At 45.9% G+C, this 15,736-nt stretch overlaps 1 protein-coding gene across 2 annotated transcripts in view; it reads right to left on the reverse strand.

Annotated features, from left to right (window-relative positions):
• Positions 1–15,736, reverse strand: part of LMBRD2 (LMBR1 domain containing 2) — a 59,074-nt gene that overhangs the window by 27,771 nt on the left and 15,567 nt on the right. For both annotated transcript variants that reach the window (XM_086629256.1, XM_086629254.1), the window contains exons 6-8: positions 14,060–14,270; positions 6,604–6,678; positions 6,158–6,271 (exon numbers count right to left, since the gene is read on the reverse strand). In XM_086629256.1, coding sequence (XP_086485382.1) covers positions 6,158–6,271; positions 6,604–6,678; positions 14,060–14,270 — 400 coding nt within the window. The remainder of the gene's footprint in view (positions 1–6,157; positions 6,272–6,603; positions 6,679–14,059; positions 14,271–15,736) is intronic.

The raw sequence follows: 15,736 nt of genomic DNA on the forward strand, positions 1-15,736 counted from the left end.
AGCCCTTGCTTTGGATGGAGGCATTAATAAAGTGATTGGAAGAGACACAAGTCCGCAGCTTCTGGAGACGGCTCCTGGCAGCTGTAAGGGAAAGGTATCCCTACAAGGACGAGATTCCATGTAATTTAGGCAAATGGGTCAACATAGAGAGAACTATTCAGTACCTGAGGGAACTTGCTGTGCAAGAGGTGATTTATTATGACCTGAGACATGCACAGTTATCCAAAGATCTGGATAATGTCCAGTGCGTACGACCCATATGGCGGAAGATTCTACAGAGTGTGCACCAGCACACTCTACCTCACTGGCAGTAACGGACCTCGGAGACAACACATCACTCGTGGGTGATGTAATCATTCAACTCTGGCAGTACGACGATTACACTTCTATACAGACCTGCGTCACGGCTGTGGAGAAGCTGTCTGAGGAGGTCTGACAATTAAAAGAAGAAATACGCTACTCCCCACCTGCATGTTCCAGAATTTCAGCTGTTAGAACCAGACGTTACCCTCCTCGAGAGAGACAGTATAGATCATGTGGCAAGCTGTGGTTCTACTTGCGTGATCATAGAGAAGACACGAGAAGGTAGGATGGAGAACCCACCTCAGCCCTAGAGGAAAGAGTACGCCAGTTGCAAGGAAGAACCAACAGAAATAGGAATTTTTCTGATTTCTCCAGAAATAGGAGTTTTTCCGATTCCTTCAGGACAGATGTTGCTCCAGTCTACAGTGAGCAGTTCCCTAGACAAAATGGGAGGGCTGATCCTCATAACAATCCTTTCCTTTATCCTAATCCTGCTGATCCTCCTACACAAGGAGTGAATTATGGACATGATAACAGTTATTAGAGGGGCCCTGCCTCCAGCCAGGTGGAGGAAAGGGACAATCGAGTTCACTGGACTGCGTGGATTCATTGACATCAGACCCTCAAAAGTATAAGGCTTTAGTGGACACTGGTGCCCAATGCTCTTCGATGTCGTCGAACTTTAGAGGGGCAGAATCCATCTACATTTCTGGAGTGACAGGGGGGTCCCAACAGCTGACTGTGTTAGAGGCTGAAATGAGCCTAACTGGTAAGCAGTGTCAAAACCACCCCATTGTGACTGGTCCAGAAGCACCATGCATCCTGGGCATAGATTATCTTGAGAGGGTATTTCAAGGACTCAAAAGGGTATTGGTGGGCTTTTGGCATAGCTGCAATAGAGACAGAGGAAGTCAAGCAGTTGTCTACTTTGCCTGGTCTCTCAATGGACCCTTCTGTTGTGGGATTACTGAGGGTGGAAGAACAACAAGTGCTGATTGCTAATACAACTGTGCACCGATGGTGATATCGCATCAACTGAGACTCTGTGATTCTCATCCATAAGTTGATTTGTCAGCTGGAGAGCCAAGGAGTGATCACCAAGACCCGCTCACTTTTTAACAGCCCCATATGGCCTGTGTGTAAGTCCAATGGCGAGTGGAGACTGACAGTAGACTATCGTGGCCTGAATGAAGTTACGCCACCATTGAGTGCTGCCATGCCAGATATGCTGGAACTTGTCCTGGTTTTAGCTGGGCCAGTTAGCTCTTCTTTTTAGCAGCTAGAAGAGCTCCATGTTTTGGTTTTACTCAGAGGCTCACTCTGAGAAGAATGTTGATAGCAAGCTGATGTTTATAGTTGGCACTGAGGTCTCAAGGACTTCTCAGCTGCCGTGTTCTTGCCAGTGTGCAGGAGCACAACAGGATAAGGGGGGAGCATGGCTGGGACAGAGGGTCCACGACTCTCCTTATGATTTGAACTTGGACTTAAGATTGAGGGCCAAACTGGCCAATTAGTATTCCATATCATGCAGCATCATGCCCAGTATAAAAGTGAGGGACAGCTGGACAGAAGGGCTTTTGCGCTTTGGCTCTTTCGCCGCTTCTGCTCTTTTGCGCTTGCTGCGCTTTTGCTCTATTGCCTTTTCCCCCCCTCTCTCTCCCAGTACTCCCACTCTCGGAGTACTCTCTCTCTCTCTCCCTCCCTCTATTTCGGGCCCTCGCATTCGTCTGGGATTGCAGCTTCGGGACGAGACGGGCTTTGCATACGAGGGGGTGGTGAGCATCTACACTGTGTATTAAATCACCTGTATTAAATTGTTCTTATCTCAACCCATGGGTATCCCATTTACCCTTTAATTCTCTCCCTCATCCCTGGGGCTGGGGGAGGGTGAGTCAACGACTGTGGGGGGGCAGTTTGGTTGCCAGAGTGGCCTAATCCATAACAAACTTCAGCATGAACTGGAGTCAAAGGCAGCCAAGTGGTATGCCACAATTGATATCGCTAATGCATTTTTCTCAATTCCTTTGGCAGCAGAATGCAGGCCACAGTTTGCTTTCACCTGGAGGGGCATCCAGTATACCTGGAATCGACTGCCCCAGGGGTGGAAACACAGCCCTACTATTTGCCATGGACTGATCCAGACTACACTGGAACACCGTGAAGCTCCAGAACCCCTGCAATACATTGATGACATCATTGTACGGGGCAATACAGCAGAAAAAGTTTTCAAGAAAGGCGAGAAAATATTCCAAATTCTTCTGAAAGCTGGTTTTGCCATAAAACAAAGTAAGATCAAGGGACCTATAAGAGAAATTCGGTTTTTAGGAATAAAATGGCAAGACGGGTGTCATCAAATTCCAATGGATGTGATTAATAAAATAACAGCTATGTCCCCACCAACCAACAAAAAGGAAACACAAGCTTTCTTAGGCGTTGTGGGTTTCTGAAGAATGCATATTCCAGATTACAGCCAGATTGTAAGCCCTCTCTATCAAGTGACGTGGAAGAAGAATGATTTTTTTACGGGGCCCTGAGCAATGACAAGCCTTTGAACAAATTAAACACGAAATAGTTCATGCAGTAGCCCTTGGACCAGTCCAGACAGGACAAGATGTCAAAAACGTGCTCTACACTGCAGCTGGGGAGAATGGTCCTGCCTGGAGTCTCTGGCAAAAAAAAACACCAGGGGAGACTCGAGGTCTCCCCCTTGGGTTTTGGAGTCGGGGATACAGAGGATCTGAAGCCAACTATACTCCAACTGAAAAAGAGATATTAGCAGCTTACGAAGGAGCCCGAGCTGCTTCTGAAGTGATTGGTATTGGAGCACAGTTGCTCCTGGCACCCCGATTGCTGGTGCTGGGCTGGATGTTCAAAGACAGTGTCCCGTCTACGCATCACACAACTAATGCTACATGGAGTAAGTGGATCGCACTGATCACACAAAGCGCTCAGGTAAGAAACCCCAATCGCCCAGAAATTTTGGAAGTGATCACTAACTGGCCTGAAGGTAAAGACTTTGAAATGTCACCAGAGGAGGAGGAGGTGACACATGCTGAAGAGGCCCCACCATATAATGAACTATCAGACAATCAGAAGAAATACGCGCTGGTTACTGATGGATCCTGTCGCCTTGTAGGAAAACATCAAAAATGGAAAGCTGCTGTACAGAGTCCTACTCAACAAATTCACCTCTCCTTCAGAGGCTACTGAAGGAGAAGGTGAATTGAGTCAGTTTTCAGAGGTGAAAGTCGTTCAACTGGCTTTTGACATTGCTGAATGAGAAAAATGGCCAGTGCTCTATTTGTACACCGACTCATGGATGGTGGCAAATGCCCTGTGGGGGTGGCTACAGCAGTGGAAGCAGAGCAACTGGCAGCGCAGAGGCACACCAGTCTGGGCTGTCCCGTTGTGGAAAGACATTGCTGCACAGGTAGAGAAGCTGGCTGTAAAAGTACATCACGCAGATGCTCATGTACCCAAGAGTCGGGCCACTGAAGAACACCAAAACAATCAACAGGTGGATCAGGCCACTAAGATTAAAGTGGCTGAGGTGGGTCTGGACTGGCAACACAAAGGTGAAAAACTTTTAGCTCATTGGGCTCATGATGTCTCAGGCCATCAAGGAAGAGATGCAACATACAGATGGGCTCGTGATCAAGGGGTGGACTTAACTATGGACGTTGTTGCACAGGTTATCCATGAATGTGAAACATGCGCTGCGATCAAGCAAGCCAAGCGGTTAAAACCTCTTTGGTATGGAGGACATTGGTTACAATTTAAGTATGGGGAGGCTGGGCAAATTGACTATATCACACTTCCACAAACCCATAATGGCAAGCGTTATGTGCTCACAATGGTGGAAGCAGTCACTGGATGGCTGGAAACCTATGCTGTGCCCCATGCCACTGCCCGAAACACTATGTTGGGCCTTGAAAAGCAAGTCTTGTGGCAGCATGGCACCCCAGAAAGAATTGAGTCAGACAACAGGACTCATTTCCGTAACAATTTTATAGATACTTGGGCCAAAGAGCATGGCATCGAGTGGGTATATCACATCCTCTATCATGCACCAGCTTCTGGGAAGATTGAACAATATAACAGACCGCTAAAAACCACACTGAAAGCAATGGGTGGTGGAACTTTCAAACATTAGGATACACATTTAGCAAAAGCCACTTGGGTAGTCAACACTAGAGGATCTGCCAATGGAGCTGGTCCTGCCCAGTCAGAATTTTTATGTACTGCAGAAGGGGATAAAGTCCCTGTAGTGCACATTAGGAATATGCTGAGGAAGACAGTCTGGGTTATTCCTGCCTCGGGTAAAGGTAAACCCATTCGTTGGATTGCTTTTGCTCAAGGACCTGGGTGCACTTGGAGGGTGATGCAGAAGGACAAGGAAGTCTGATGTGTACCTCAAGGGGATTTGATGTGGGGTGAAAATAGACGATAAAATGAATTGAATTGTGTGATATTAATTGCTGAATAACCCTGTCACTGCATATAGAATCATAGAATCATAGAATGGTTAGGGCTGGAAGGGACCTTCAAAGGTCATCTAGTCCAACCCCCCTGCAAGGAACAGGGATATCTCCAACTAGATCAGGTTGCTCAGGGCCTTGTCCAACCTGGCCTTGAACGTCTCCAGGGATGGAGCATCCACCACCTCTCTGGGCAACCTGTAATTTCATAGCATATCATCATTGCTATGGTTATCGTATTATACTAATGACGTTATATTATACTAACAACGTTACATTAAGAATCACGCAGGTTAATGAAGAATGAACTTTGACAGAACCAGAACTGATTCCAGACACCCAGCAACTTCCTTGAGACTGACATCTTCAACCTGCAGGCTGTGAACATGGACTGTTGCCGGATACACCAACTACGAGCTCCAGATGTCACGTGCAGCAGAGACTACGTCATCCGTTCTACCGACTGAGTGAATTCCACATCATCCTTCCTGCCCTGAGAGACTGCTATAACAGATGAAGCCCGGAGTTACAGACTAAACGAACTCAACATGCATTCTGGAGGGATGACCAATGGACTAAGGGAATAGTATCTATGTATATATACATGAGGTTTGAGCATGACATGCATGGTATGGAATAAGGGGTGGATACTGTCCTGGTTTCAGCTGGGACAGACTTAGCTCTTCTTTTTAGCAGCCAGAAGAGCTCTCTGTTTTGGTTTTAGTCTGGGACTTGCTCTAAGAATGCTGATAGTGCACTGATGTTCACAGTTGGCACTGAAGCCTCAAGGACTTCTCAGCTGCCGTGTTCTTGCCAGTGTGCAGGAGCACAACAGGATAAGGGGTGAGCATGGCTGGGACAGAGGGTCCACGACTCTCCTTATGATTTGAACTTGGACTTAGGATTGAGGGCCAAACTGGCCAATTAGTATTCCATATCATGCAGCGTCATGCCCAGTATAAAACTGAGGAACAACTGGAAAGAAGGCCTTTTGCTCTTCCAGGGCTCTCACTTTCAGACTCTCAGAGAGCTCTCTCGGTCTCGCTCTCTATTTTCAGGCCTCTCACTCATCCAGGACTAGGGTGTTGGGACTTACCTGTTTCAGGATCGCTAGTTCGGGATGAGACGGGCCTCGGTCAAGGGGTGGTGAGCAATTAAACCGTACATCACCCGTCTGTATATATTTATCATTGTACATAAGTATATATTTATACAGTAGTAGTAGTAATATCAAATTGTTTTTGTCTCAACCCATGGGTCTCTCTTCCTTTTCTCCTTTAATTCCCTCCCTCATCCCCGGGGGATGCGGGAGGGTGACCAAGTGGCTGTGTGGAGTTGAGTTGCCAGAGCGACTTAAACCACAACAATTAATATACCTGCTTGTGAAGTTTGACCAAACTTTTTTCACTTGGGTAAGTGTTCTGTCTTTCATCAAAATCTTCATAATCATCCATGTTCCTACCCATTCTTGCCTGGTACTCAGTAGGGCACTGGAAGGAAAAGGGAAAATTAAGTGAAAGATGAAGGAGTAGCAAGTGCTTTTATTAATTATCTGTAAATGTCTGGGGCATTTCATGAAACTGAAAAGTTCACTCCAAGTGTAGTTTTTTCTGTTTCTAAAATACAACATATGTCAAAATACAGCATCATAAGAAAGCATTCCATGAAGAATTTTAACTCGAAGTCTGGTCAGAAACTTGTAAGATGCCAATTAGAGATTTCATGTTAAGGGGAAAAGAAAATAATGTACAAGTATTCAGTAGGTGAAGGAAGCACCCCCTCCCAATTGAACAATTATGGCTGAATATGAGCAATTTGTTACCTTTCTCAGTATTGTATCAACGCACTTTCTCAAAGGGTGGTTATACTTGATACTCTCACTTACTTTACGGACTTCCTGTTGAGGAAAAAAAAATATGGAGTTGTTTCATTATGTTAAATAGATCAAAAAATTTTACAGGGTCAGATAAGAGTTCCAGCCCTCCCAACCGAAAAGATAATCGAGCTTAAAAACAATAGAACTTCCTAAAAGCTGCAGCTTTACTGACATCTAACAAAAGATAACTGAAGGAGTATTTATAAAGAAAATACATGTATTTTTTAAAAAAATCCCACGATGACAGTGTGCAAACAATTACTCTGTGAATATGTGGAGGATTGGTTTCTAATGCTGGATGTTGAAATGGAAAATACTTTCTTATTTTAGTTGTACATAAAGAGGAGGAGCTCGTATCTTACCTGGTTTAGTTTCACTTTCATTACTTTAAGCAGCTCAATAAATTCCATTTTACACTACTTCATTTTATATCTTCCTCACATTTATATCCACGTAGCTCACTTCTCAGACCACTTCGCATTTATGATTAACAAAAAGATGCTACCTAACAGCTAGATAAGTTGTGTCAGAACTGGCTCTAGCAGTTTATCAGGCTTAGTGAGAGCTAGATTTTATTCTTCATCCTATTGGCAATCCAGAAATAACCTTTTGAGGCTTTTTTGTTGTTGTCACAAAGAGCACTTTCAAAAAAAGATGTAAGTTGTGGAGTCTGGAGGACAGAAATAATTGTAAAGGCTTAGAAATCTTGTTAAATAGGATGATTAGGCAGATAGAAGAACAGTATTTATTCAGTGGGACACAGGATGGATATAGACACTCCTTTGACCTATAAAAAGAAAAGGCTGTTCTAACAGATGACAGTCAGTAATTCTGGATTCCCCCTCAATCTCCTGAGCAAATCATCACAAGAGATCTGATTACTTTGTGGCAAAGAAATTTTCATTATGTAGTGGGATTATGCAAAACAAACAAACAAACAAAATCCCACAAAGAATGTCTGTAAAAGTCAATTCTAGCATATTCAGCCCTGTCAAGTAAAGCACTGGACTGGAAAAAAATAGAGAATAAAAAATTGTGAAGTATCCTCCAGTACTACACTTTCTTGCATTTTCAGAATCTCTGATAAAAGAAGCAAACTAAAGCCTAAAATAGAGTGGGTGAGAGCCAAAATTTTGTGATTTATTTGACACAGCAGCAATTCATAATATGTACCAAGTTCTCAGAGTCAGCACTGGCATTCCTAAGAATTTTTAAATATTTTCCCACACTTCAGTGTTCCTATGAAGATTTAAAATATAATATTGGCCAAGATTTGTAACGTACAGTGCAATTGTTTCTAGACTGAAAGAAAACAAAAAAGTGAAGCACCAAACCTTGAAACAAGGTTTTATCATGCATTAACAATACAATATATTTTATGTTGTGTATTACATAACCTCAGACTCTGTCAGTCACCCTTCCTGACTTAAAGGACAATCTAGTACAAGATCCTCTTTTCAGGGAAGGTTGCTGCCTCCCCAGGGTCTGTATTAGGGATGTCACCAGAAGACTGAAGAGCTTAGTTCAACCTTCATATTACTATCAATCCCTGTTCTTTCACAAGGGTACTAATGATGTTGCAATAAAAAGTTTGCGGTTGATCAGAAGATATTTCAGAGCCCTGGGAAGAACGCTAAAAAACTGAAGAGCAAAAAAGAGCACAGGTACTGTTTTCTTCAATCTTCCCAGTAACGGTGGGAGATCTGTAAAAACAGGCGAAGCCAGGATATCAATACCTGGTTCCAAAACTGATGCTTCCATCAAAACTTCGGGATTTTAAACCATGAAAGAGCCTTCGAGGCACAAGGCATGCTATATGGAGAGGAGACGGAGAGGTGAGGCAGAGGAGAAGAAGAGGAGACAGTAGTTCTGGTTGGAAAGGACCTACAATAATCATTTGGTCCAACCACCTGACCAATTCAGGACTGACTAAACATTAAAGAATGTTGTTAAGGGCACTATCTAGATGCCTCTCAAAGACTCACAGGCTTGGGGTATCGACCACCTCTTTAGGAAGCCCATTCCAATGTTTGCACCTTCTTGGTAAAGAAATGCTTCCTAATGTCCAGTCTAAACCTCCTGTGGCGCAGCTTTGAACTATTCCTATGTGTCCTACCAGTGTACACCAGGGAGATCAGCACCTCCCTCTCCACGCATTTGGACAATGCTCTTAATAATTTGCTTTAAATTTTAGTCAGCCCTGAAGTGGACTAGATGATTGCTGTAGGTCCCTTCTAACTGAAATATTCTATGCTATTTTGTTCTAGTTTATCTGAGCGCTAGTCTGGCAAACAAACCTTTTGTTGCTCATTTTCAAGTAAGCTTTGTAGTTATGTCCCACTTAGGCATTTCAAGCAATTTCTTCAAAATGCTATTACTGAAGAATGAAGATTCTACTACTATTTTCATAGAATCATAGAATGGTTAGGGTTGGAAGGGGCCTCAGAGATCATCTAGTTCCAATCCCCCTGACATGGGCAGGGAAACGCTCCACTACACCAGGTTGCCCAAAGCCTCATCGAAACTGGCCTTAAACACTTTCAGGGATGGGCCATCCACAGCTTCTCTGGGCAACCTGTTCCACTGCCTCACCACTTTGAGTAAAAAATTTCTTCCTTATATCCAATCAAAGTCTCCCCTCTTTCAGTTTATAGCTATTACCCGTTGTCCCATCACCACAAGTCCTTGGAAAAAGTCCCTCTCCAGCTTTTCTACAGGCCCCCTTTAAGTACTGAAAGGCTGCTATAAGATCACCCCGGTGCCTTCTCTTCTCCAGCCTGAATAGCCCCAACTCTCTCAGCCTGTCTTCAGATGAGGTGTTCCAGCCCTTACATCATCTTTGTGGCCCTCCTCTGGACCCACTCCAGTAGCTCCATGTCCTTCTTGTGTTGGGGACTCCAGAGCTGAATGCAGTATTCCACATGGGGTCTCACGAGAGTTGAGTAGAGGGGCAGAATCACCTCCCTCGACCTGCTGGCCATGCTTCTTTGGATGTAGCCCAGGATAAGGTTGGCTTTCTGGGCTGCAAGCGCACACTGCCGGCTCATGTTGAGCTTCTCATCCACCAGCACTCCCAAGTCCTTTTCCTCAGGGCTGCTCTAAATCTGTTCTCTGCCCAGCCTGTATTTCTGCTTGGGATTGCCCTGACCCACGTGCAGGACCTTGCACTTGGCCTTGTTGAACTTCATGAGGTTCTCACAGGCTCACCTCTCCAGCCTGGCAAGGTCCCTCTGGATGGCATCCCTTCCCTCCAGTGTGCCCATAGCACCACACAACTTGGTGTCATCTGCAAACTTGCTGAGGGTGCACTCGATCCCACTGTCCATGTCTCCAACAAAGATGTTAAATAGCACTGGCCCCAGTACTGACCCGAGGAACACCACTCGTCACTGGCCTCCACTTGGACATTGAACCGTTGACCACAACTCTTTGAGTGCGACCATCCAGCCAATTCCTTATCCACAGAGTGGTCCATCCATTAAAACCATGTCTTTCCAGTTTAGAGACAAAGATGTCGTGTGGGACAGTATCAAATGCTTTGGATAAGTCCAGGTAGACGATGTCAGTTGCTCTTTCCTTATCCATCAATGCTCTAACTTCATCATAGAAGGCCATCAAATTAGTCAGGCAGGATTTGCCCTTAGTGAAGCCATGCTGGTTGTCACCAATGACGTTATTTTCTATATGCCTTAGCATAGTGGCCAGGAGGATCTGGTCCATGATCTTGCCGGGCACAGAGGTGACACTGACTGGCCTGTAGTTCCCTGGGACTTCTTTTTTCCCCTTTTTAAAGATGGGGGCTATGTTTCCCCTTTTCCAGTCATTGGGAACTTCACCAGATTGCCACGACTTCTGAAATATGATGGATAGTGGCTTAGCAACTTCATCTGCCAGTTCTCTCAGGACCCACGGATGCACCTCATCAGGTCCCATGGACTTGTCCACCTTCTGGTTCTTTAGATGGTCTCAGATCTGATCTTCTACAGTGGGCAGTTCTTCATTCTCCCAGTCCTTGCCTTTGCCTTCTGTGACTTGGGCTGTGCCGCCGGAGCTCTTGCCAGTGAAGACTGAGGCAAAGAAGTCATTGAGAACCTCAGCCTTCTCCATATCCTGGGTAGCCAGGTGTCCTGTTTCCTTCCGGAGAGGGCCTACGTTTTCCCTAGATCTCTTTTTATCACTGACATATCTATAGAAGTTTTTCTCGTTGCCCTTGATGTCCCTGGCCAGATTTAACTCTATCAGGGCTTTAGCTTTCCTAACCTGATCTCTGGTTGCTCGGACAATTGCTCAGTATTCTTCCAGGCTACCTGTCCTTGCCTCTATAGGTCTTCTTTTTGTGTCCGAGTTGGTCCAGGAGAACCTTGTTCATCCGTGCAGGCCTCTTGGTGTTCCTGACTTTCTCTTTGTTGGGATGCACCGCTCCTGAGCTTGGAGGAGGGAATCCTTGAATATTAACCAGCTTTCTTGGGCCCCTCTTTGCTCCAGGGCTTCATCCCATTGTACTCTACCAAGGAGATCCCTGAAGAGGCCAAAGTCTGCTCTCCTGAAATCGAAGGTAGTGAGCTTGCTGTGCACCCTCCTTGCTTCCCTAAGAATCTTGAATTCCACCATTTCATGATCACTGCAGCCAAGGCTGTCCTTGAGCGTCACGTTCCCCACCAGTCCTTCTTTGTTGGTGAGAACAAGGCCCCGCAAAGCACCTCTCCTCTTTGGTTCCTCTATCACTTGGAGAAGAAAGTTATCACCCACGCATTTCAGGAATCTCTTGGATTGCCTATGCCCTGCTGTGTTGTCCTTCCAACAGATATCAGGGTGGTTGAAGTCCCCCATGAGGACCAGGGCTCATGAACGTGAGGCAGCTCCTATCTGTCCGTAGAGGGCCTCATCCACCCGGTCCTCCTGGTCAGGTGGTCTGTGGCAGGCCTCCACTACTATGGTCCCCTGTCCCTGCTCTCCCTTTAATCCTAACCCATAAACTCTCAGTTGGGACTTCATCCGTCCCCAGGTGCAGCTCCATGCACTCCAGCTGGTCTTTGACATAGAGGGCAACCCCTCCTCCTCTTCTCTTTCTTCAATTTTATGTTGACGTATCACAGAAGAAGTTATCACTCTACCTTACAACTCTTCAGAAATATTATTTACAAGCCATGGTATCAGAGCAATAGAACAGGGAATAGCTGTTCAATGGGTTGCATGTTGTTGCTCACCAGCCTGGGCTGCGGCACCAAGGACGCTGTTGCATCCTCCGCAGCCAGGAGGAAATGGCCTGCCTCTTGTAGGCAGGATAGGTACCTTGAGTTGATTAGTAATTAGTAGCTCGTTATCTCAACTCAGTCCAGCTGGGTAAGAATGATTGGTGCCATAATTCCCCCTTTTTGTTTTAGTATTTTTGTTTTCACAAAGGCTTTATGGGTGAGCAGAGACCCGGCCCATTCATCCAACTCCAGCACGCTTCCCTCCCGCGAATACCACATCGGGGCTTGCGGCTTTACCTTCTTCTCCAAAGGACTCTCGCTCGAGCTCCTGGCTCCGGCTCTTTTGGCTCGGCGAGGGAGTCGGGGCTTCCCAGGGTCTCACGGATGTATCACGTTGGGGTCACCAGTTGTTGCTCACCAGCCTGGGCTGCAGCACCAAGGACACTGTTGCATCCTCCGCAGCCAGGAGGAAATGGCCTGCCTCTTGTGGGCAGGATAGGTACCTTGAGTTGCATTATCTCAACTCAGTCCAGCTGGGTAAGAATGATTGGTGCCATAGCATTTCCATTCTATTCTTGAACTACATTAAAGCCTATTGCTCATTGACAAAGAACAATAAATACAGTCTCAAAAGAAACTCTGCAGAAAAGAAAATGATCTATATATTCTCTTCTCAGAAGGCACATAGCATGGTCTTGCAAATCCAACTCAGAAACTCAAGATTCTAGAAGTATACGGGGACCAAAGCATAAAAGCAGACATAAAAAATTTGCACAAACACTAGTGAAACATCTGTACACTATATTTTCAAGTTCTCTGGAATGTTATTTGTTAGTGACCAGTAGACTCCAAAATGGTCAAAAAAAAGAATAAAACCAACAAAAAATGGATATCGGGTTCCCACAGCTATCAAATTGCCGAATTCTTTACATCAGAGACTATTTTATAGATTTCATAGACTTTTATAGGTTGGAAAAGACCTTAGAGATCATCCAGTCCAACCGTCCCTAATCTCTCATTAAACCATATCCCTAAGTAGTTCATCCACCCTTTTCTTAAACACATCCAGGGATAGGGACTCAACCACCTCCCTGGGCAGCCTATTCCAGTGGCTGACAACCCTTTCAGAGAAGAAATACTTTCTAACATCCAACCTGAATCTCCCCTGACTAAGCTTATACCCATTTCCTCTTGTCCTATCACCCATCACTAATGTAAAGAGCCCTTCCCCCACCTCTCCACCATCCCTTCTCAAGTATTTGTAGGCTGTAATCAGGTCTCCCCTCAGCCTCCTCTTCTCCAGGCTAAACAGCCCCAACTTCCTCAGCCACTCCTCATAAGTTTTATTTTCCAGCCCCTGGATCAGTTTAGTCGCCCTTCTCTGGACCCGCTCCAGGAGCTCAATATCTCCCTTAAAGCGAGGGACCCAAAACTGGACACAATATTCCAGGTGCGGCCTCACCAGTGCCGAGTACAGGGGCAGGATCACTTCCCTGTTCCTGCTGGTCACACTATTCTTGATACACGCCAGTATCCCATTGGCCTTTTTGGCCACCTGGGCACACTGCTGGCTCATATCAAGCCAGCAGTCAACCAACACCCCCAGGTCCTTCTCCACCAGGCAGCTTTCCAGCCACTCTTCCCCAAGCCTATAGCGATGCTTGGGGTTTTTGTACCCCAAGTGAAGGACTCTGCACTTGGCCTTATTAAAGCTCATGCCATTGGCCTCAGCCCAACGATCCAGTCTGTTCAAATCCCTCTGAAGGGCCTCCCTACCCTCGAGCAGATCGACACAGCCTCCCAGCTTGGTGTCGTCCGCAAACTTACTGAGGGTACATTCAATCCCCTCATCCAGGTCATTGATAAAGATGTTAAACAGAACTGGACCCAGCACTGAGCCCTGGGGAACCCCACTGGTGACCGGCCTCCAGCCGGATTTAGCCCCATTTACTACCACTCTTTGGGCCCGGCCATCCAGCCAGTTTTTAACCCAAAGGAGGGTGTGCCTATCCAGGCCATCCTCTTTTGATTTTACACAGGATCGAGTGTCATCAAGTGGCACACTATTAAGATTTTCTTAATTTACTGGTATTTCACAGTAAGTTCACACTACTTATATTTTCTTGCCACAAGTGCCCAACACTCGGAAATTCAGAGATGATTAACAGCAGCCTTCACTTATTTCATAGTGAAAGCTAGTTACTTACTTCCATAATATCCTCTAAATTTTCCTCTGCATCTGCTTTTTCAGTCATCAGTTTGGCAGCTTTGAAATAGGTCTTCATTAGTAGATAACCCCTCTTGGCTCCATTCCAGTGAGAACGGGGAATTTCCACCAAACCATAACCCAAAAGCAACACAAGAAGAAAGAGACCCCATGTGTTTGCAGCAGCTATGCCAATAGTCTGAAGTTGGTTCCTAAGGAAAAAACAAATAGCAAGAATACAAAACAGAAAACAAACAACATCCTCCTATCCCACCTGGAAGAAAGTAACCTTGAAGTCCTGCACTTGGGTCACAACAATCCCATGCAATGTTACATGCTTGCGGAAAAGCAGCTGGACAGCTGCCTGGCAGAAAAGGACCTGGGTATATTGGTTGACAGTTGGCTGAATATGAGCCAACAGTGTGCCCAGGTGGCCAAGAAGGCCAACAGCATCCTGGCTTGTTGTAAGAAATTGTGTGGTCAGCAGGACTAGGGAAGTGACCATCCCTTTGTACTTGGCACTGGTGAGGCACAGCAGGTGCATCTGACCAGATAAAGGCTGGGGCTTTAGGACCACCGCATCCTTGCTTTTCGTGCCCTCACTTTTGCGCCTTTATGGTGTGGTCACGTACACCCCTTGTACACTCCTCGGGTGAGTGCTGACCATCGCCTACATGCCTTGGCCGAGGAATGAGGAAGGTGGGGTCCTCTGCCAATCAGAGCTGACATGACCACGTATGACCACAGATCATAGAACCATAGAATCACAGAATGGTTAGGGTTGGAAGGGACCTCAAAGATCATCTAGTTCCAATCCCCCTGCCATGGGCAGAGAAATTCTCCACTACACCAGGTTGCCCAAAGCCTCATCCAACCTGGCCTTGAACACTTCCAGGGATGGGGCATCTACAACTTCTCTGGGCAACCTGTGCCAGTACCTCACCACCCTCAAGGTAAAAAGTTTCTTCCTTATATCTAATCGAAATCTGCCCTCTTTCAGTTGAACCCATTGCCCCTTGTCCTATCACTACACGCCCTTGTAAAAAGTTCCTCTCCAGCTTTCCTGTAGGCCCCCTTTAGGTACTGGAAAGCTGCTATAAGATCACCCCAGAGCCTTCTCTTCTCCAGGCTGAACAGCCCCAACTCTCTCAGCCTGTCTTCACAGCAGAGGTGCTCCAGCCCTCAGATCATCTTTGTGGCCCTCCTCTGGATTCAACTAGGGTATAAATGGAGCTCCGCCACAGGGCACACTGAGTCAGTCCTCCTCAAAGCAGCAGGTCTGCAGTCAGGGACTCTTGGGACAGGACACTGCCCAAGAAAACTCTTGCAGGTTAAGAGCCCTCAGAGGCGAGTGATTGTGCGTGTTTTGGATCCTCATTTCTAAAGCTTAAGAATTCTTGAGTCGCTAGTGCAGTATTAATTCCTTGTACATCGTCCTGAACCACTGGCTTACTAACGTTGTTGGAGTGTTGAATTTTGATAAATCTCATTTCTACGTGGTTCTCTGCTAAACAACTTTGGCTAGAATAAAGTTTATCTTGAGTTTACCATCAGTCTAATTTGATTTTGTGAGCCTCCACAACATGAGGCTGCACCTCGAATACTGTGTTGAGTTTTGGGCCCATCACTACAAGAAAGACATGGAGGTGCTGGAATGTGTCCAAAGAAGAGCAATGAA

Source organism: Tauraco erythrolophus, chromosome Z, assembly GCF_009769465.1.
Source record: "Tauraco erythrolophus isolate bTauEry1 chromosome Z, bTauEry1.pri, whole genome shotgun sequence".
NCBI lineage: Eukaryota > Metazoa > Chordata > Aves > Musophagiformes > Musophagidae > Tauraco > Tauraco erythrolophus.